The following is a 24,128-nucleotide window of genomic DNA, read 5'->3' on the forward strand; positions in this document are numbered from 1 at the left end:
GGAGGGGAGTGTGCCGCAAACACAACATATAACAGTGTCAGGAGGGGAGTGTGCCGCAAACACAACATATAACAGAGTGTCAGGAGGGTAGTGTGCCGCAAACACAACATATAACAGAGTGTCAGGAGGGGAATGTGCCACAAACACATCCTAAACAGACTGTCAGGAGGGGAGTGTGCCGCAAACACAACATATAACAGAGTGTCAGGAGGGGAGTGTGCCGCAAACACAACATATAACAGTGTCAGGAGGGGAGTGTGCCACAAACACAACATATAACAGAGTGTCAGGAGGGGAGTGTGCCACAAACACAACATATAACAGTGTCAGGAGAGGAGTATGCTGCAAACACAACATATAACAGTGTCAGGAGGGGAGTGTGCCGCAAACACAACATATAACAGAGTGTCTGGAGGGGAGTGTGCCGCAAACACAACATATAACAGAGTGTCAGGAGGGGAGTGTGCCGCAAACACAACATATAACAGAGTGTCAGGAGGGGAGTGTGCCGCAAACACAACATATAACAGAGTGTCAGGAGGGGAGTGTGCCGCAAACACAACATATAACAGAGTGTCAGGAGGGGAGTGTGCCGCCAACACAACATATAACAGTGTCAGGAGGGGAGTGTGCTACAAACACAACATATAACAGAGTGTCAGGAGGGGAGTGTGCTGCAAACACAACATATAACAGAGTGTCAGGAGGGGAGTGTGCTACAAACACAACATATAACAGAGTGTCAGGAGGGGAGTGTGCTGCAAACACAACATATAACAGAGTGTCAGGAAAGGAGTGTGTCGCAAACACAACATATAACAGAGTGTCAGGAGGGGAGTGTGCCGCAAACACAACATATAACAGAGTGTCAGGAGGGTAGCGTGCCGCAAACACAACATATAACAGAGTGTCAGGAGGGGAGTGTGCTGCAAACACAACATATAACAGAGTGTCAGGAGGGGAGTGTGCCGCAAACACAACATATAACAGAGTGTCAGGAGGGGAGTGTGCCGCAAACACAACATATAACAGTGTCAGGAGGGGAGTGTGCCGCAAACACAACATATAACAGAGTGTCAGGAGGGGAGTGTGCCGCAAACACATCCTATAACAGAGTGTCAGGAGGGGAGTGTGCCACAAACACATCCTATAACAGAGTGTCAGGAGGGGAGTGTGCCGCAAACACAACATATAACAGAGTGTCAGGAGGGGAGTGTGCCGCAAACACAACATATAACAGAGTGTCAGGAGGGGAGTGTGCCGCAAACACAACATATAACAGAGTGTCAGGAGGGGAGTGTGCCGCAAACACAACATATAACACAGTGTCAGGAGGGGAGTGTGCCGCAAACACACCCTATTACAGAGTGTCAGGAGGGAAGTGTGCCGCAAACACATCCTATACCAGAGTGTCAGGAGGGGAGTGTGCCGCAAACACATCCTATAACAGAGTGTCAGGAGGGGAGCGTGCCGCAAACACAACATATAACAGTGTCAGGAGAGGAGTGTGCTGCAAACACAACATATAACAGTGTCAGGAGGGGAGTGTGCCGTAAACACAACATAAAACAGAGTGTCAGGAGGGGAGTGTGCCGCAAACACAACATATAACAGAGTGTCAGGAGGGGAGTGTGCCGCAAACACAACATATAACAGAGTGTCAGGAGGGGAGTGTGCTGCAAACACAACATATAACAGAGTGTCAGGAGGGTAGTGTGCCGCAAACACAACATATAACAGAGTGTCAGGAGAGGAGTGTGCCGCAAACACAACATATAACAGAGTGTCAGGAGGGGAGTGTGCCGCAAACACAACATATAACAAAGTGTCAGGAGGGGAGTGTCCAGCAAACACAACATATAACAGAGTGTCAGGAGGAGAGTGTGCCGCAAACACAACAAATAACAGTGTCAGGAGAGGACTGTGCCGCAAACACAACATATAACAGAGTGTCAGGAGGGGAGTGTGCCACAAACACAACATATAACAGAGTGTCAGGAGGGGAGTGTGCCACAAACACAACATATAACAGAGTGTGAGGAGGGGAGTGTGCCGCAAACACAAACATATAACAGAGTGTCAGGAGGGGAGTGTGCCGCAAACACAACATATAACAGAGTGTCAGGAGGGGAGTGTGCCGCAAACACAACATATAACAGAGTGTCAGGAGGGGAGTGTGCCGCAAACACAACAAATAACAGTGTCAGGAGGGGAGTGTGCCGCAAATACAACAGATAACAGAGTGTCAGGAGGGGAGTGTGTCCCGAAAAAACAACATATAACAGAGTGTCAGGAGGGTAGTGTGCCACAAACACAACATATAACAGAGTGTCAGGAGAGGAGTGTGCCGCAAACACAACATATAACAGAGTGTCGGGGGGGGGAGTGTGCCGCAAACACAACATATAACAGAGTGTCAGGAGGGGAGTGTGCCACAAACACAACATATAACAGAGTGTGAGGAGGGGAGTGTGCCGCAAACACAAGCATATAACAGAGTGTCAGGAGGGGAGTGTGCCGCAAACACAACATATAACAGAGTGTCAGGAGGGGAGTGTGCCGCAAACACAACATATAACAGAGTGTCAGGAGGGGAGTGTGCCGCAAACACAACATATAACAGAGTGTCAGGAGGGGAGTGTGCCGCAAACACAACATATAACAGAGTGTCAGGAAAGGAGTGTGTCGCAAACACAACATATACCGGAGTGTCAGGAGAGGAGTGTGCTGCAAACACAACATATAACAGAGTGTCAGGAGGGGAGTGTGCCGCAAACACAACATATAACAGAGTGTCAGGAGGGTAGTGTGCCACAAACACAACATATAACAGAGTGTCAGGAGGGGAGTGTCCTGCAAATACAACATATAACAGAGTGTCAGGAGGGGAGTGTGCCGCAAACACAAACATATAACAGAGTGTCAGGAGGGGAGTGTGCCACAAACACAACATATAACAGAGTGTCAGGAGGGGAGTGTGCCACAAACACAACATATAACAGAGTGTCAGGAGGGGAGTGTGCCGCAAACACAACATATAACAGAGTGTCAGGAGAGGAGTGTGCCGCAAACACAACATATAACAGTGTCAGGAGGGGAGTGTGCCGCAAACACAACAAATAACAGAGTGTCAGGAGGGGAGTGTGCCGCAAACACAACATATAACAAAGTGTCAGGAGAGGAGTGTCCAGCAAACACAACATATAACAGAGTGTCGGGAGCAGAGTGTGCCGCAAACACAACATATAACAGAGTGTCAGGAGGGGAGTGTGCCGCAAACACAACATATAACAGAGTGTCAGGAGGGGAGTGTGCCGCAAACACAACAAATAACAGTGTCAGGAGGGGAGTGTGCCGCAAATACAACAGATAACAGAGTGTCAGGAGGGGAGTGTGTCCCGAAAAAACAACATATAACAGAGTGTCAGGAGGGTAGTGTGCCACAAACACAACATATAACAGAGTGTCAGGAGAGGAGTGTGCCGCAAACACAACATATAACAGAGTGTCGGGGGGGGAGTGTGCCGCAAACACAACATATAACAGAGTGTCAGGAGGGGAGTGTGCCACAAACACAACATATAACAGAGTGTGAGGAGGGGAGTGTGCCGCAAACACAAGCATATAACAGAGTGTCAGGAGGGGAGTGTGCCGCAAACACAACATATAACAGAGTGTCAGGAGGGGAGTGTGCCGCAAACACAACATATAACAGAGTGTCAGGAGGGGAGTGTGCCGCAAACACAACATATAACAGAGTGTCAGGAGGGGAGTGTGCCGCAAACACAACATATAACAGAGTGTCAGGAAAGGAGTGTGTCGCAAACACAACATATACCGGAGTGTCAGGAGAGGAGTGTGCTGCAAACACAACATATAACAGAGTGTCAGGAGGGGAGTGTGCCGCAAACACAACATATAACAGAGTGTCAGGAGGGGAGTGTGCCACAAACACAACATATAACAGAGTGTCAGGAGGGGAGTGTCCTGCAAATACAACATATAACAGAGTGTCAGGAGGGGAGTGTGCCGCAAACACAAACATATAACAGAGTGTCAGGAGGGGAGTGTGCCACAAACACAACATATAACAGAGTGTCAGGAGGGGAGTGTGCCACAAACACAACATATAACAGAGTGTCAGGAGGGGAGTGTGCCGCAAACACAACATATAACAGAGTGTCAGGAGAGGAGTGTGCCGCAAACACAACATATAACAGTGTCAGGAGGGGAGTGTGCCGCAAACACAACAAATAACAGAGTGTCAGGAGGGGAGTGTGCCGCAAACACAACATATAACAAAGTGTCAGGAGAGGAGTGTCCAGCAAACACAACATATAACAGAGTGTCGGGAGGAGAGTGTGCCGCAAACACAACAAATAACAGTGTCAGGAGAGGACTGTGCCGCAAACACAACATATAACAGAGTGTCAGGAGGGGAGTGTGCCACAAACACAACATATAACAGAGTGTGAGGAGGGGAGTGTGCCACAAACACAACATATAACAGAGTGTGAGGAGGGGAGTGTGCCGCAAACACAAACATATAACAGAGTGTCAGGAGGGGAGTGTGCCGCAAACACAACATATAACAGAGTGTCAGGAGGGGAGTGTGCCGCAAACACAACATATAACAGAGTGTCAGGAGGGGAGTGTGCCGCAAACACAGCATATAACAGTGTCAGGAGGGGAGTGTGCCACAAACACAACATATAACAGAGTGTCAGGAGAGGAGTGTGCCGCAAACACAACATATAACAGAGTGTCAGGAGGAGAGTGTGCCGCAAACACAACAAATAACAGTGTCAGGAGAGGACTGTGCCGCAAACACAACATATAACAGAGTGTCAGGAGGGGAGTGTGCCGCAAACACAACATATAACAGAGTGTCAGGAGGGGAGTGTGCCGCAAACACAACATATAACAGAGTGTCAGGAGGGGAGTGTGCCGCAAACACAACATATAACAGAGTGTCAGGAGGGGAGTGTGCCGCAAACACAACAAATAACAGTGTCAGGAGGGGAGTGTGCCGCAAATACAACATATAACAGAGTGTCAGGAGGGGAGTGTGTCCCGAAAAAACAACATATAACAGAGTGTCAGGAGGGTAGTGTGCCGCAAACACAACATATAACTGAGTGTCAGGAGAGGAGTGTGCCACAAACACAACATATAACAGAGTGTCAGGAGAGGAGTGTGCCACAAACACAACATATAACAGAGTGTCAGGAGGGTAGTGTGCCGCAAACACAACATATAACAGAGTGTCAGGAGGGGAGTGTGCCACAAACACAACATATAACAGAGTGTCAGGAGAGGAGTGTGCCGCAAACACAACATATAACAGAGTGTCGGGGGGGGGGGGGAGTGTGCCGCAAACACAACATATAACAGAGTGTCAGGAGGGGAGTGTGCCATAAACACAACATATAACAGAGTGTCAGGAGGGGAGTGTGCCACAAACACAACATATAACAGAGTGTGAGGAGGGGAGTGTGCCGCAAACACAACATATAACAGAGTGTCAGGAGGGGAGTGTGCCGCAAACACAACATATAACAGTGTCAGGAGGGGAGTGTGCTGCAAACACAACATATAACAGAGTGTCAGGAGGGGAGTGTGCCGCAAACACATCCTATAACAGAGTGTCAGGAGGGGAGTGTGCCGCAAACACAAACATATAACAGAGTGTCAGGAGGGGAGTGTGCCGCAAACACAACATATAACAGAGTGTCAGGAGGGGAGTGTGCCGCAAACACAACATATAACAGAGTGTCAGGAGGGGAGTGTGCCGCAAACACAACATATAACAGTGTCAGGAGGGGAGTGTGCCACAAACACAACATATAACAGAGTGTCAGGAGAGGAGTGTGCCGCAAATACAACATATAACAGAGTGTCAGGAGGGTAGTGTGCCACAAACACAACATATAACAGAGTGTCAGGAGGGGAGTGTGCCACAAACACAACATATAAAAGAGTGTCAGGAGGGGAGTGTGCTGCAAACAGAACATATAACAGACTGTCAGGAGGGGAGTGTGCTGCAAACACAACATATAACAGAGTGTCAGGAAGGGAGTGTGCTGCAAACACAACATATAACAGAGTGTCAGGAGGGGAGTGTGCCGCAAACACAACATATAACAGAGTGTCAGGAGGGGAGTGTGCCGCAAACACAACATATAACAGAGTGTCAGGAGGGGAGTGTGCTGCAAACACAACATATAACAGAGTGTCAGGAGGGGAGTGTGCCGCAAACACAACATATAACAGAGTGTCAGGAGGGGAGTGTGCCGCAAACACAACATATAACAGTGTCAGGAGGGGAGTGTGCTGCAAACACAACATATAACAGAGTGTCAGGAGGGGAGTGTGCCGCAAACACAACATATAACAGAGTGTCAGGAGGGGAGTGTGCCGCAAACACAACATATAACAGTGTCAGGAGGGGAGTGTGCTGCAAACACAACATATAACAGAGTGTCAGGAGGGGAGTGTGCCGCAAACACATCCTATAACAGAGTGTCAGGAGGGGAGTGTGCCGCAAACACAAACATATAACAGAGTGTCAGGAGGGGAGTGTGCCGCAAACACAACATATAACAGAGTGTCAGGAGGGGAGTGTGCCGCAAACACAACATATAACAGAGTGTCAGGAGGGGAGTGTGCCGCAAACACAACATATAACAGTGTCAGGAGGGGAGTGTGCCATAAACACAACATATAACAGAGTGTCAGGAGGGGAGTGTGCCGCAAATACAACATATAACAGAGTGTCAGGAGGGTAGTGTGCCACAAACACAACATGTAACAGAGTGTCAGGAGAGGAGTGTGCCGCAAACACAACATATAACAGAGTGTCAGGAGGGGAGTGTGCCGCAAATACAACATATAACAGAGTGTCAGGAGAGGAGTGTGCTGCAAACACAACATATAACAGAGTGTCAGGAGGGCAGTGTGCTGCCAACACAACAAATTACACAGTGTCAGGAGAGGAGTGTGCTGCAAACACAACATATAACAGAGTGTCAGGAGGGGAGTGTGCCGCAAACACAACATATACCGGAGTGTCAGGAGGGGAGTGTGCTGCAAACACAACAAATAACACAGTGTCAGGAGAGGAGTGTGCTGCAAACACAACATATAACAGAGTGTCAGGAGGGTAGTGTGCTGCAAACACAACATATAACAGAGTGTCAGGAGGGGAGTGTGTCGCAAACACAACATATAACATAGTGTCAGGAGAGGAGTGTGCTGCAAACACAACATATAACAGAGTGTCAGGAGGGGAGTGTGCCGCAAACACAACATATAACAGAGTGTCAGGAGAGGAGTGTGCCGCAAACACAACATATAACAGAGTGTCAGGAGGGGAGTGTGCTGCAAACACAACATATAACAGAGTGTCAGGAGAGGAGTGTGCTGCAAACACAACATATAACAGAGTGTCAGGTGGGGAGTGTGCTGCAAACACAACAAATAACACAGTGTCAGGAGGGGAGTGTGCCGCAAACACAACATATACCGGAGTGTCAGGAGGGGAGTGTGCTGCAAACACAACAAATAACACAGTGTCAGGAGAGGAGTGTGCTGCAAACACAACATATAACAGAGTGTCAGGAGGGGAGTGTGCCGCAAACACAACATATAACAGAGTGTCAGGAGGGTAGTGTGCCGCAAACACAACATATAACAGAGTGTCAGGAGGGGAGTGTGCTGCCAACACAACAAATAACACAGTGTCAGGAGAGGAGTGTGCTGCAAACACAACATATAACAGAGTGTCAGGAGGGGAGTGTGCTGCAAACACAACAAATAACACAGTGTCAGGAGAGGAGTGTGCTGCAAATACAACATATAACAGAGTGTCAGGAGGGGAGTGTGCTGCAAACACAACATATAACAGAGTGTCAGGAGGGGAGTGTGCCGCAAACACAACATATAACAGAGTGTCAGGAGAGGAGTGTGCCGCAAACACAACATATAACAGAGTGTCAGGAGGGGAGTGTGCTGCAAACACAACAAATAACACAGTGTCAGGAGAGGAGTGTGCTGCAAATACAACATATAACAGAGTGTCAGGAGGGGAGTGTGCTGCAAACACAACATATAACAGTGTCAGGAGGGGAGTGTGCTGCAAACACAACATATAACAGAGTGTCAGGAGGGGAGTGTGCTGCAAACACAACATATAACAGAGTGTCAGGAGAGGAGTGTGCCGCAAACACAACATATAACAGAGTGTCAGGAGGGGAGTGTGCCGCAAATATAACATATAACAGAGTGTCAGGCGGGGAGTGTGCTGCAAACACAACAAATAACACAGTGTCAGGAGAGGAGTGTGCCGCAAACACAACATATACCGGAGTGTCAGGAGGGGAGTGTGCTGCAAATATAACATATAACAGAGTGTCAGGAGGGGAGTGTGCTGCAAACACAACAAATAACACAGTGTCAGGAGAGGAGTGTGCCGCAAACACAACATATACCGGAGTGTCAGGAGGGGAGTGTGCCGCAAATATAACATATAACAGAGTGTCAGGAGGGGAGTGTGCTGCAAACACAACAAATAACACAGTGTCAGGAGAGGAGTGTGCCGCAAACACAACATATACCGGAGTGTCAGGAGGGGAGTGTGCTGCAAACACAACAAATAACACAGTGTCAGGAGAGGGGTGTGCTGCAAACACAACATATAACAGAGTGTCAGGTGGGGAGTGTGCTGCAAACACAACATATAACAGAGTGTCAGGAGGGGAGTGTGCTGCAAACACAACATATACATACCTGGAGAACTTCTCTTCAGCAAAACCAGAACAGCATCTATTGTACAGACAGCAGTCATACAACTAAGCAGTCAACAGCCACCACTGTGGCCTGATGTGACCCAGGAAGGAGATCTTGACCACCAGTCCAGGTTGTGAGAGGAGGAATTCTATGAGCCAAAATTTCACACACAGTACATTTTGCAGTGTAATTTGTAATTACAATGCCAAATTGTAACCATGGTGACCATGCATAAAGAATATCATGGAGTACTTATGGAGGCTGATTCCTTATCTTACTCCCGCCAGAGAACAAACCTGATCACATTCTGCCTGACTGTACAACAATGGCTGCTAATGGGAGGGAAGCTGGGTCATATCAGGACACAGGGAGAGTTGCTGCAGCCCAGAGCTCACACTCAGAAGAAGCTTTTTGGATGTGTGTTGTGGATATGTCAGGGTATCGGTGAACTCACTGTGGAAGGATCTGGTAGAGCAGGTTCTCAGCCTTGCGTTTCTCCTCCAGGTAGGCCTGAGTTCGCTCTTCTACCAATTTCTCCAGGTTGTTGGCGTACTGCTCCATACGGGACAGTAAATTGTCCAGGATGCTGGTTGTGCCCTCCCTGGAAAACACAAAGAGGTCACTCCATGTGCCCTGTACAAACCCCGCCCATCACTGGACTCTGTGCAGACACTCACTTGTTGAACTTGCAAATGTACATCTTAATCTGGTTAAAGTCTGGTCGGTCCATCGAGTCCTCAGCCCAACATCTGTCCATGAGAATTCCCAGCTCCTCACTGTGACAGCTGGTGTCCACCGTGGGCCTGAAGAAGGGTCGCTGTCCATTCCTGACCTTCTGTACGATCTCTGGGGGGGGGGGACCAAATGCTTTATGTTTACAACTTTTATAACAAATGGCAGTACAGCCTGAGGCTCTGACTGTCACTCTGTAGCACCACCTATACGTTAAATAGCCCCTCGCACTGTTATATAGAGTCCTGTGCCACCCCTGTAGCTAGGCATTGGAAGACCAGCAGGTGGCACTGGATCAGGCAGGATCCTCACGCTGGATCAGGCAGGATCCTCATACTGGATCAAGCAGGATCCTCACGCTGGATTAGGCAGGTTCCTCATACTGGATCAGGCAGGATCCTCACGCTGGATCAGGCAGGATCCTCACGCTGGATCAGGCAGGATCCTCATACTGGATCAAGCAGGATCCTCACGCTGGATTAGGCAGGTTCCTCATACTGGATCAGGCAGGATCCTCACGCTGGATCAGGCAGGTTCCTCATACTGGATCAGACAGGATCCTCACGCTGGATCAGGTACGATCCTCACGCTGTTATATACAATACAATACATAGGACTCAAAGCGCTTAGGCTCTCTCAGATTCAGTAATTAGTAGGATGAAGTATTCACGCAACAAAAGTTATATTTCTGCAAATGCCAAACTGAACAGGTGGGTTTTCAGTCTGGATTTAAACACGTCCAGGGATGGAGCTGTCCTGATCTGTTGAGGTAAGGAGTTCCATAATGTAGAAGCAGCATGACAGAAGGCTCTGGGACCAAAAGTTTCCAAGTGGACTCTGGGTATGACTAGATTATTAGAACCTGTGGATCTGAGAATGCGGGGATTGCTACACAGCTGCAACATATCTTTCATGTATCCAGGGCCTAAATTATTCAGGGATTTAAATATCAGTAGGCCGATCTTGAATAGGACCCTCCATTCTATAGGTAGCCAGTGAAGGGAGTGCAGGACTGGCGTTATGTGGCAGTGACGGGGTTGGTTGGTTAGCAGTCTGGCAGCAGTATTCTGTATCAGCTGAAGGCGGTGCAAGACCTTTTTTGGAAGGCCAGTGTAGAGAGCATTACAGTAGTCCAGTCGGGAGGTAATGAAGGCGTGGACTAAGGTTGGCAGATCTTCTGGGGGGATGAGGTGCTTGATTTTTGCAATGTTCTTAACCACTTGAGGACCTAGGGCTTTCTACCCCTTAAGGACCGGCCACTTTTTTTCCATTCAGACCACTGCAGCTTTCACGGTTTATTGCTCGCTCATACAACCTACCACCTAAATGAATTTTGGCTCCTTTTCTTGTCACTAATAAAGCTTTCTTTTGGTGCTATTTGATTGCTCCTGCGATTTTTACTTTTTATTATATTCATCAAAAAAGACAAGACGTTTGGGTAAAAGTTATAGCGTTTACAAACTATGGTGCAAAAAGTGAATTTTCCCATTTTCAAGCATCTATGACTTTTCTGACCGCCTGTCATGTTTCATGAGGGACTAGAATTCCAGGATAGTATAAATACCCCCCAAATGACCCCATTTTGGAAAGAAGACATCCCAAAGTATTCACTGAGAGGCATAGTGAGTTCATAGAAGATATTATTTTTTGTCACAAGTAAGCGGAAAATGACACTTTGTGACCAAAAAAAAAAAAAGTTTCCATTTCTTCTAACTTGCGACAAAAAAAAAATGAAATCTGCCACGGACTCACCATGCCCCTCTCTGAATACCTTGAAGGGTCTACTTTCCAAAATGGGGTCATTTGTGGGGTGTGTTTACTGTCCTGACATTTTGGGGGGTGCTAAATTGTAAGCACCCCTGTAAAGCCTAAAGGTGCTCATTGGACTTTGGACCCCTTAGCGCAGTTAGGCTGCAAAAAAGTGCCACACATGTGGTATTGCCGTACTCAGGAGAAGTAGTATAATGTGTTTTGGGGTGTATTTTTAAACATACCCATGCTGGGTGGGAGAAATATCTCTGTAAATGACAATTTGTTAATTTTTTTTACACACAATTGTCCATTTACAGAGATCTTTCTCCCACTCAGCATGGGTATGTGTAAAAATACACCCCAAAACACATTGTACTACTTCTCCCGAGTACGGCGATACCACATGTGTGGCATTTTTTGCACCCTAACTGCGCTAAAGGGCCCAAAGTCCAATGAGTACCTTTAGGATTTCACAGGTCATTTTGAGAAATTTCGTTTCAAGACTACTCCTCACGGTTTAGGGCCCCTAAAATGCCAGGACAGTATAGGAACCCCACAAATGACCCCATTTTAGAAAGAAGACACCCCAAGGTATTCTGTTAGTAGTACGGTGAGTTCATAGAAGATTTTATTTTTTGTCACAAGTTAGCGGAATATGACACTTTGTGAAAAAAACCAATAAAAATCAATTTCCGCTAACTTGTGACAAAAAATAAAATCTTCTATGAACTCGTCATACACCTAACAGAATACCTTGGGGTGTCTTCTTTCTAAAATGGGGTCACTTGTGGGGTTCCTATACCGCCCTGGCATTTTACAGGCCCAAAACCGTGAGTAGTCTGGAAACCAAATGTCTCAAAATGACTGTTCAGGGGTATAAGCATCTGCAAATTTTGATGACAGGTGGTCTATGAGGGGGCGAATTTTGTGGAACCGGTCATATGCAGGGTGGCCTTTTAGATGACAGGTTGTATTGGGCCTGATCTGATGGATAGGAGTGCTAGGGGGGTGACAGGAGGTGATTGATGGGTGGCTCAGGGGGTGGTTAGAGGGGAAAATAGATGCAATAAATGCACTGGGGAGGTGATCGGAAGGGGGTCTGAATGGGATCTGAGGGTTTGGCCGAGTGATCAGGAGCCCACACGGGGCAAATTAGGGCCTGCTCTGATGGGTAGGTGTGCTAGGGGGTGACAGGAGGTGATTGACGGGTGTCTCAAGGTGTGATTATTGGGGGGAATAGATGCAAGCAATGCACTGGCGAGGTGATCAGGGCTGGGGCCTGAGGGCATTCTGAGGGTGTGGGCGGGTGATTGAGTGCCCTAGGGGCAGATAGGGGTCTAATCTGATAGGTAGCAGTGACAGGGGGTGATTGATGGGTAATTAGTGGGTGTTTAGGGTAGAGAACAGATATAAACACTGCCCTTGCGAGGTGATCTGACGTCGGATCTGCGGGCGAACTATTGGTGTGGGTGGGTGATCAGATTGCCCGCAAGGAGCAGGTTAGGGGCTGATTGATGAGTGGCAGAGACAGGGGGTGATTGATGGGTGGCAGTGCCAGGGGGTGATTGATGGGTGGCAGTGACAGGGGGTAAATGATGGGTGATTGACAGGTGATCAGTGGGTTATTACAGGGAAGAACAGATGTAACTAATGCACTGGCGAATTGATAAGGGGGGGGGTCTGAGGGCAATCTGAGCGTGTAGGCGGGTGATTGGGTGCCCGCAAGGGGCAGATTAGGGTCTGATCTGATGGGTAACAGTGACAGGTGGTGATAGGGGGTGATTGATGGGTAATTAGTGGGTGTTTAGAGGAGACAATAGATGTAAACACTGCGCTTGGGTGGTGATCTGATGTCGGATCTGCGGGCGATCTATTGGTGTGGGTGGGTGATCAGATTGCCCTTAAGGGGCAGGTTAGGGGCTGATTGATGGGTGGCAGTGACAGGGGGTGATTGATGGGTGGCAGTGACAGGGGGTGATTGACAGGTGATCAGTGGGTTATTACAGGGAAGGACAGATGTAAATAATGCCCTGGCGAATTGATAAGGGGGGGTCTGAGGGCAATCTGAGCATGTAGGCGGGTGATTGGGTGCCCGCAGGGGGCAGATTAGGGTCTGATCTGATGGGTAACAGTGACAGGTGGTGATAGGGGGTGATTGATGGGTAATTAGTGGGTGTTTAGAGGAGAGAATAGATGTAAACACTGCGTTTGGGTGGTGATCTGATGTCGGATCTGCGGGCGATCTATTGGTGTGGGTGGGTGATCAGATTGCCCGCAAGGGGCAGGTTAGGGGCTGATTGATGGGTGGCAGTGACAGGGGGTGATTGATGGGTGGCAGTGACAGGGGGTGATTGATGGGTGATTGACAGGTGATTGACAGGTGATCAGTGGGTTATTACAGGGAAGAACAGATGTAAATATTGCACTGGCGAATTGATAAGGGGGGGTCTGAGGGCAATCTGAGCGTGTAGGCGGGTGATTGGGTGCCCGCAAGGGGCAGATTAGGGTCTGATCTGATGGGTAACAGTGACAGGTGGTGATAGGGGGTGATTGATGGGTAATTAGTGGGTGTTTAGAGGAGAGAATAGATGTAAACACTGCGTTTGGGTGGTGATCTGATGTCGGATCTGTGGGCGATCTATTGGTGTGGGTGGGTGATCAGATTGCCCGCAAGGGGCAGGTTAGGGGCTGATTGATGGGTGGCAGTGACAGGGGGTGATTGACGGGTGATTGACGGGTGATTGACAGGTGATTGACAGGTGATCAGGGGGGATAGATGCATACAGTACACGGGGGGGGGGTCTGGGGGGGGGTCTGGGGAGAATCTGAGGGGTGGGGGGTGATCAGGAGGGGGCAGTGGGCAGGGGGGGAGATAAAAAAAAATAGCGTTGACAGATAGTGACAGGGAGTGATTGATGGGTGATTAGGGGGGTGATTGGGTGCAAACAGTGGTCTGGGGGGTGGGCAGGGGGGGGGTCTGAGGGGTGCTGTGGGCGATCTGGGGCAGGGAGGGGAGAAATCAGTGTGCTTGGTGCAGACTAGTGTGGCTGCAGCCTGCCCTGGTGGTCCCTCGGACATTGGGACCACCAGGGCAGGAGGCAGCCTGTATAATACACTTTGTAAACATTACAAAGTGTATTATACACTTTGTATGCGGCGATCGCGGGGTTAACATCCCGCCGGCGCTTCCGTATAGCCGGCGGGATGTTGCGGCGGGCGAGCAGTGACAGGCGCCGGCGGAGGATCGCGTCACGGATGACGCGATCGCTCCGCCCATGCCCTTAAATGGACCGCCGCCTCTGTGGGTGAGCCGGTCCTTAAGGGCTCCACTTCCCGGCCGCCTCTGTGCGTTAGGCGGTCGGGAAGTGGTTAAAGGGGTTCTTTCACGAATGAGGAAAAAAATAAAAAGTGGTTTATGCATAAACTATTAAACATCCTTCTAAAATACTGTAAAAAACTTTTTAAAAAAATGAATGGTTTCATCAATGCAACATGTAATGTAAACAGTGACGGATTACGGACTGGGAGGCTAATCCATTTGTTAGGGGTGTTTTTTTTTAACTTTCATTTCACAACCATAACTCCTGCCTGTAAGATTCAATTCAATTTGATTCGATTCATTGATTCAATTTGATTCAATCTGACATGTCCGATTCATGATTCGATTCAATGAATTCATGAATCAAATCGAATCAATGAATCGAATCTGACAAAGAATCATATGGTGTAGATGGGACTGATTCTGGCTGATTCTCCCAGCAGCTTATGACTCTTTGCACAAACAACTCTCTGCACAGACTATCTGGTTGCCTAGCAACAATGTACACACATATTGAGGAGATCAGCAGAGTTCAGCTGCTACAGCTACAATGGCGATTCCTGCCAGCAGTGGATACCAGTGAAAACTATGTAGGCAGCAGTTATGGTTGTGAAAAGTCAAAAAAACGCACCCCTAACAAATGGATTAGCCTCCCAGTCTGTCATCCGTCACTGTTTACATTACATGTTGTATTGATGAAACCATTCATCAAAAAAAAAGAAAAAAAGTTTTACACTATTTTAGAAGGAGGTTTAATAGTTTATGCATAAACCACTTTTTATTTTTTTCCTCATTCGAGAAATAACCCTTTTAAGGTGAAAATAGGATGATTTCACCACAGCAGAGATGTGAGTTCTGAAGTTTAAATCCCCATCAGTTAGAACTCCCAGGCTACGCACATGATCAGAGCTGCGTAGATACGCAGGGCCGGGCCGAGGCATAGGCTGGAGAGGCTCCAGCCTCAGGGCGCAGTGTAAGAGGGGGCGCAGAATTCATGCAGCTGTCATTCCTAATTATGTTTGAAGCAGAAAGAAATAAGAAAAAGGGATACATAGCAGTGACTGCAAGCCAGATATCTACATATTAAGGTGTTGGGGAGGTTGTGGGCCCTGTGGCGCCTCTTAGTCTAATAGCAATCAGTGTGTGACGGCTGGGGTGGGAGGGATGGAGGGGCGCACTTTGGTGTCTCAGCCTTGGGTGCTGGAGGACCTTGTCCCGGCTCTGTAGATCCGTGCCTCCTATTCTCAGTGGTGAAGACTGCAAGTTAAGTTGTTTTGTTGCCATGCGCTTCCCTCCAATCAGAAGGACTTCAGTTTTGTCTGCATTTAGTTTCAGCCAGTTGTCATTCATCCATTTCTGTAGTTCACGTAAGCAGGCGTTTATAGTTAGAGTTGGGTCTGTCACACCAGGCTTGAAGGAAAGATATAGTTGGGTGTCGTCTGCATAGCAGTGGTATGTCAGGCCATGTTTTTGGATTAGTTTTCCAAGTGGTAACATGTAAATTGTGAAAAGCAGGGGAGAGAGGATTGAGCCCTGGGGCACCCCATATTTAAGTGGTACAGAGGTGGACAGGAAGGGCCCCATAGACACTTTTTGGGTTCTGCCACTCAAGAAGGATTGGAACATGTGTAGAAAAATATAGTCTATTGAGCATAGATGCTGTAGATAATCGATGAAAGTTACTCACAGGATGGGAGACGGCGGGCACAAAGAGGCCGAAAGTCTTTAAAGTCTCAGGTCAATTCCAAGGAAGGTGTGCAGTGTACAGCAGTTGGTGATTCCAAGGAAGATCCAATCCAGCTTAAATCTTTGCCATCCCAAGTAATCCAGGTGTTCTGAAAGGTTATAGGTGTTGCTGGAGAAGTGATACATCCACTGACATTTCGGTCCAGTCTTTCCATTAAGAGATTTAAAGTAGCAGAAATGAGATGTAATGTCTGGAGCAGCCTTAGAGAGCAGCAGCACCAGTCTGGGAGCGCTCAAAGTCCAGTGACACTCCTGTAGCTAGACATTGGAAGACCAGCAGGTGGCACTGGATCAGACAGGATCCTCACGCTGGATCAGACAGGATCCTCACGCTGGATCAGACAGGATCCTCACGCTGGATCAGGCAGGATCCTCACGCTTGATCAGGCAGGATCCTCACGCTGGATCAGGCAGGATCCTCACGCTGGATCAGAAAGGATCCTCACGCTGGATCAGACAGGATCCTCACAGTGGATCAGACAGGATCCTCACAGTGGATCAGACAGGATCCTCACAGTGGATCAGACAGGATACTCACACTGGATCAGACAGGATCCTCACACTGGATCAGACAGGATCCTCACACTGGATCAGACAGGATCCTCACACTGGATCAGACAGGATCCTCATGCTAGATCAGGCAGGATCCTCGCACTGGATCAGGCAGGACCCTCGCACTGGATCAGGCAGGATCCTCAGGCTGTTATGTAGAGTCCAGTGACACCCCTGTAGCGAGACATTGGAAGACCAGCAGGTGGCACTGGATCAGACAGGATCCTCACGCTGGATCAGACAGGATCCTCACGCTGGATCAGACAGGATCCTCACGCTGGATCAGACAGGATCCTCACTCTGGATCAGACAGGATCCTCACGCTGGATCAGACAGGATCCTCACGCTGGATCAGACAGGATCCTCACGCTGGCTCAGACAGGATCCTCAGGCTGTTATGTAGAGTCCAGTGACACCCCTGTAGCGAGACACTGGAAGACCAGCAGGTGGCACTGGATCAGGCAGGATCCTCACGCTGGATCAGGCAGGATCCTCACACTGGATCAGGCAGGATCCTCACGCTGGATCAGGCAGGATCTTCACGCTGGATCAGGTAGGATCCTCGCACTGGATCAGGCAGGATCCCCGCGCTGGATCAGGCAGGATCCCCGCGCTGGATCAGGCAGGATCCCCGCGCTGGATCAGGCAGGATCCTCGTGCTGGATCAGGCAGGATCCTCGCGCTGGATCAGGCAGGATCCTCGCGCTGGATCAGGCAGGATCCTCGCCCTGGATCAGGCAGGATCCTCGCGCTGGATCAGGCAGGATCCTCGCGCTGGATCAGGCAGGATCTTTGTTATAATTTAAGTAGGCCTCAGTTATTTGGACTGAGTTAGTCAAAAAGGCTTGGAGTGCAGATCTGCCCTTTAAGGGGATTTTCTCTGAGAGAGAAAATCTGCAGTTCTGTCAGCAGAACTAGAACATAACAGGCTGTTATGTAGAGTCCAGTGACACCCCTGTAGCGAGACACTGGAAGACCAGCAGGTGGCACTGGATCAGGCAGGATCTTCACGCTGGATCAGGCAGGATCCTCGCGCTGGATCACGCAGGATCCTCGCGCTGGATCAGGCAGGATCCTCGCGCTGGATCAGGCAGGATCCTCGCGCTGGATCAGGCAGGATCCTCAAGCTGTTATGTAGAGTCCAGTGACACCCCTGTAGCGAGACATTGGAAGACCAGCAGGTGGCACTGGATCAGGCAGGATCTTCACGCTGGATCAGGCAGGATCCTCGCGCTGGATCACACAGGATCCTCGCGCTGGATCAGGCAGGATCCTCGCGCTGGATCAGGCAGGATCCTCGCGCTGGATCAGGCAGGATCCTCAAGCTGTTATGTAGAGTCCAGTGACACCCCTGTAGCGAGACATTGGAAGACCAGCAGGTGGCACTGGATCAGGCAGGATCCTCACATTGGATCAGACAGGATCCTCACACTGGATCAGGCAGGATCCTCAAGCTGTTATGTTGAGTCCAGTGACACCCCTGTAGCGAGACATTGGAAGACCAGCAGGTGGCACTTGATCAGGCAGGATCCTCACACTGGATCAGACAGGATCCTCACACTGGATCAGACAGGATCTTTGCACTGGATCAGGCAGGATCCTCGCACTGGATCAGGCAGGATCCTCAGGCTGTTATGTAGAGTCCAGTGACACCCCTGTAGCGAGACATTGGAAGACCAGCAGGTGGCACTGGATCAGGCAGGATCCTCGCACTGGATCAGGCAGGATCCTCAGGCTGTTATGTAAAGTCCAGTGACACCCCTGTAGCGAGACATTGGAAGACCAGCAGGTGGCACTGGATCAGGCAGGACCCTCGCACTGGATCAGGCAGGATCCTCAGGCTGTTACGTAGAGTCCAGTGACACCCCTGTAGCGAGACATTGGAAGACCAGCAGGTGGATCAGGCAGGACAGTTGAGGACAGGTGGAAAGAGACTGAGTGTGTTAGGAGGCTGGATACTGGAAGTGGAATCTATGGATAGATGTTGGAACCTAATAAAGGGTTACCACAGGATAGGCTGTGTGTAGTTTCCTGCGATGAAATGACAATTAATAAGTTTAACTTGTAATATGCAAATTGAATAGAGGGGTGGGTACTGTTAGCATCTCTCTTCAGAGGCATTGGCACCGAATTGGTAGAATTGGCACTAATTACACTATTAGCCCATTTGCAGACCCGGTCAGGCCATGTGACAGGGAGACACATCTGACATTATAAATGCAGGAGGAGCTTGCGGCAATCTGCTACATGACCAGAACATCTTCCAGGAGGAGCAACCTTCTGAGCTACGCTGCAGTCAAGGCTTCTGAAGAAATCCCAAATAAGAAATCTGAAGAGGTCAGAATAAAATAGAACAACCTCCGATGAGCCTGACTGACCTGACTCCTGTGGCCTTTCCACCCTGGGACAATGTGTATAGGGTCACAGAAGGCTGCTATGACAAAGCAAGGGCGGTGGAGACAAGGCTTTTGGACTGGAGGCAACTAAGCTTTGTTGCCCAGTCATTCACTTCTGCTGGTGAGCACAGGACTCTTATTGGGGGGAGTCAGGTCTAAACCTGACTTTCCTTGCCGGTCATATACTTTGCTTGAATCTAACCATTCTAGCTTGCCTTAACCTCTGCCCATCCCAGACCATCCATACCGGCTGCTTGCCTCAACCTGTGCCATAACCTGCTCACCCTTGGCCACCTTCTTTGACTTCTGCCTGTACCTGCTCATACTTACCTGACCCATGTCTTGACCCCTATCCCTGCCTGATACTCACCCTCTTAGGTTGCCACCTAAGGTCGGGCTGCCCTCCCCGTGGCTGCGGCTCCCCCTCTCCATTACAGCACCCCCCTCCCAACAGCGCTCAGGGCGGCGGCACGATATCTATCACCTGACCACACTGATCACATGCTTCTCCATGACTTCTCCTAGACATGACTATCACTAATCAGAGACTCACATATCTATCACCTGACCACACTGATCACATGCTTCTCCATGACTTCTCCTAGACATGACCATCACTAATCAGAGACTTACATATCTATCACCTGACCAGACTGATCACATGCTTCTCCATGACTTCTCCTAGACATGACCATCACTAATCAGAGACTTACATATCTATCACCTGACCACACTGATCACATGCTTCTCCATGACTTCTTCTAGACATGACCATCACTAATCAGAGACTTACATATCTATCACCTGACCACACTTATCACATGCTTTTCCATGACTTCTCCTAGACATGACCATCACTAATCAGAGACTTACATATCTATCACCTGACCAGACTGATCGCATGCTTCTCCATGACTTCTCCTAGACATGACCATCACTAATCAGAGACTTATATATCTATCACCTGACCACACTGATCACATGTTTCTCCATGACTTCTCCCAGACACGACCATCACTAATCAGAGACTTACATATCTATCACCTGACCAGACTGATCACATGCTTCTCCATGACTTCTCCTAGACACGACCATCACTAATCAGAGACTTACATATCTAACACCTGACCAGACTGATCACATGCTTCTCCATGACTTCTCCTAGACACATGACCATCACTAATCAGAGACTTACATATCTATCACCTGACCAGACTGATCACATGCTTCTCTATGACTTCTCCTAGGCACACCATCACTAATCAGAGACTCACATATCTATCACCTGACCACACTGATCACATGCTTCTCTATGACTTCTCCTAGACATGACCATCACTAATCAGAGATTAATCACTAATCAGAGACCACACTGATCACATGCTTCTCTATGACTTCTCCTAGACATGACCATCACTAATCAGAGACTCACATATCTATCACCTGACCACACTGATCACATGCTTCTCCATGACTTCTCCTAGACATGACCATCACTAATCAGAGACTTACATATCTATCACCTGACCAGACTGATCACATGCTTCTCCATGACTTCTCCTAGACATGACCATCACTAGTAACCAGTATGTGCTCTAGTCTATACCATAAAAAAACAACAAAAATCTATTAACCCTTCGCACACTCACATGCAAATGTTCAAACAATTGCATTCACAGATTCACTCATCCAGGCACAACTGTTATCCCTACAGCTAAATTAAAAGCCAGGGTTTTAGTTCACAGAAGAATGCATTCTTATGCTTAATCACCTATACTGCGCAGAAGTACCCAGGTAAACATAGGTGTCCTAACTCTGGCCCTGTAACATGCATAGTGCAGACATGCAAACACATTCATTGCATCAAACCTATCAATGGATTAGGAGCACACATCCTAACTTCCTCTCCTGGGAAAGACAGTGCATCCTACCCATCGCACAAGGGAGCTAATGTTATGTGTCCATGTGCACCATGCGCATACACCAGCATAAGCTGTCTGCATGCTGACAAACATACAGGGGAAGGGGGGAGTGCACCGAATTAGACCCTAGCCACAGGGGTCAATGATAAGAATAAACATACATATATCCAGGCACATCGCCTCTAGTTAGGACATTAAATAAATTATTAGGGAAAGGGAGGTGCTGAAGGGGGTGTGGCTAGAAAACAGCAAAAATCTATTAACCCTTCGCACACTCACATGCAAATGTTCAAACAATTGCATTCACAGATTCTAGCCACACCCCCTTAGCACCTCCCTTTCCCTAATAATTTATTTAATGTCCTAACTAGAGGCGATGTGCCTGGATATATGTATGTCTAGTCTATACCATAGTCTGTCAGCTGTCCTTACTTGGAGAGGTCTCCACAGTACAGGCTTGCCTGGACCTGCTGGCCATAGTGGACCCTGAGGACTGTGTTCTGGTGACATCTTGCAGCAGGTCCACCAGTGGACGCAAGGGTCACCAGCTCATCATACAGCATTGCTAGAAGAAGTAGTCTATTGGCAGGTGAATACTTACCCTTTGGACTGAGGTCCATGCCCTGGATGTAGAAAGCTCCATTCCTCAGCGCAATCTCCTGCAGGATGATCCCAAAGCTATAGACATCCCCCTTCTGCGTGCCCTGTGGAGGCGGTCTGCCCATGCGGAGCAACTCTGGGGCTGTCCAAAGCTTCTCTGTTCATGGGGGAAACACAGTACAGCAATCACATCATGGTACATGCTTATCATATAACATATCTGTGTACAGGGCCGGGCCAAGGCCCTCTGGCACCTACAGCAGAGGTGTGCCCACCTTCATCAATGAGGATTATACTGGGAGGTGCCATACGATGTCCCCACCCCTTCATATCAGACCCGCCCCCCCCCCCCCCCCCCCATACTCAGGATGTCAGCAAACTCCACAGCCCTTCTGAGGGTTCCTCTCCAGTGACACACTGATCAGCATAGTGACAGATGGGGCTGTGCAGTGCTGCCCATCTCTCCTCTGCACTGATTCAATGCACCCAGCTTAACCCCTCCTCTCTCCTCTACCCAAGGCTGGTGCCTCTGTTGCCTCTGCCTTGGCCCGACACTCACAGCATATTGTACAATGGTCACATAGCACCTTCTGTGTACACTCACACTACATTGCACATATATGCCCACTACAAGGTATACATGTGCTACACATGTACACTGAGGCAGACCTCAACTCAGAACTTCATCTCTGCTCTAAGAGAGAAGCAACAGCAGAATAACCTTTAGAGAAAAACATTTCTGGGTTACAGCTGATACAGATCCTGCAATAAATCTGCAGTGTGTCCACTTCCTGCTTTCATGGAAGCAGACATGGGGTTAAAGGGCTGCTATAGTGAAACATTTTACAATTTAAAATACATGAACATAAGGAAAAAAGGTACATTTCTCCCAGAGTAAAATGTGCCATAAATGACTTTTCTCCTGTGTTGCTGTCACTTACAGTAGGTTGTAGAAATCTGACAGAACTAACTGGCTTTGGATTAGCCCATCTCCTCATGGGGGATTCTCATGGTTTTCTTTATTTTTAAAAGCACTTAGTGTATGACAATTGCTCCAGAATAGTGTGCAAACAGATAGGGGGCGTGGCCTGCATCTTTGTATAGATCCCTCCCAGAGAGTGCTTTTGTAAAGAATACATGAAATACTGAAAATCCCCCATGAAGAGATGGTCTAGTCAAAACCCTGTCAGTTTTGTCAGATTTCTTCTACCTACTGTAAGAGACAGCGAGATAGGAGAAAAGTCATGTATGGTTTATGTTACTCTGGGAAGACCACACTTTGTTCTATGTGTTACATGCATGTTACAATGTATTTGTGAGAGCGCTCCTTTAACATTCTATGTCTACAAATTAGCTGCTCTGCCGAGGCAGCCAGTTTACAAAGCCAAGAGAGCAAATTACAGTTGTGATTAGTCACAGATGAGAGGGAATTAGACAGGCTAAACTCTCTAAACACACACAGGGAGCATTTCTCTCTGTTTTCCTTCTGTCCTGGGCAAGAGTTCAGGTCCACTTCAACATACATTGTACATATATGTGCAGCACATGTAGACTCCCATACATATATGACGGAATAACTAATGATGGAATAATCACCTTCGCCTGACAATCCCCCCACACCCTCATCCTAACAGGATGCAACTCAGATTATCACAATGTTATTATCCTTCAGATGTCAAAAAACATCAAGTCAGGCAACAAATATTGGGGGTGTGACTCCTGCAGCCTGTGACCGGCCACATACTGATGACCCCCTCTACTGCAGCCTCTGACCAGCCACACAGCCCGTTTCTAGGGGCAGGAAGGCCGGGTGACCACCAGGGGCTCAATGAGGCGGGGGGGAAGGGGGGGAGCAACAGCAGCACATGGGACTCAGCCATGGGGAGGGGGACCCGCAGCCCGACTCTCCTCGGGGGCGATGCTTACATGCCACCGGGCTGCTCTCTACATCGCTGATCACAGGAAGTAGTAGTTACACTACTTCCTGTGAGCGGCGATATACACAAAGAGAGCAGCCCGGGGGCATGAGAACATTGCCTGGAGCCCGGAAGGTGAGTGATTGCTAGCACCCCCCACCACTCCCAGACATCTCTACAATGGAGGGGGGAGCAAGGAGGGGGACTCGAGGAGAGGGAGGCATGAGTCGGGCAGCGGCCCCCCTCCTTCTCTGTAATACCACAGTATGTGGGGGGGCACCTATGACTGACTAACCTATACTGGGGGCACCTATAGCTGGCTAATCTATACTGGGGCACCTATAGCTGGCTATACTGGGGCACCTATAGCAGGCTATCTATACTGGGGCACCTATAGCAGGCTATC

General features: G+C 48.7%; 1 protein-coding gene across 1 annotated transcript in view; it reads right to left on the minus strand.

Annotated features, from left to right (window-relative positions):
* The window catches only part of NPR2 (natriuretic peptide receptor 2), a 253,098-nt gene that overhangs the window by 54,615 nt on the left and 174,355 nt on the right, over positions 1 to 24,128 (minus strand). Inside the window, exons 14-16 of the mRNA XM_068265792.1 lie at positions 21,808 to 21,963; positions 9,465 to 9,633; positions 9,242 to 9,388 (exon numbers count right to left, since the gene is read on the minus strand). Of these exons, the coding sequence (XP_068121893.1) occupies positions 9,242 to 9,388; positions 9,465 to 9,633; positions 21,808 to 21,963 (472 nt within the window). The remainder of the gene's footprint in view (positions 1 to 9,241; positions 9,389 to 9,464; positions 9,634 to 21,807; positions 21,964 to 24,128) is intronic.

The sequence above is a fragment of the Hyperolius riggenbachi genome, chromosome 1, assembly GCF_040937935.1.
Source record: "Hyperolius riggenbachi isolate aHypRig1 chromosome 1, aHypRig1.pri, whole genome shotgun sequence".
In the NCBI taxonomy this organism is placed as follows: Eukaryota; Metazoa; Chordata; class Amphibia; order Anura; family Hyperoliidae; genus Hyperolius; species Hyperolius riggenbachi.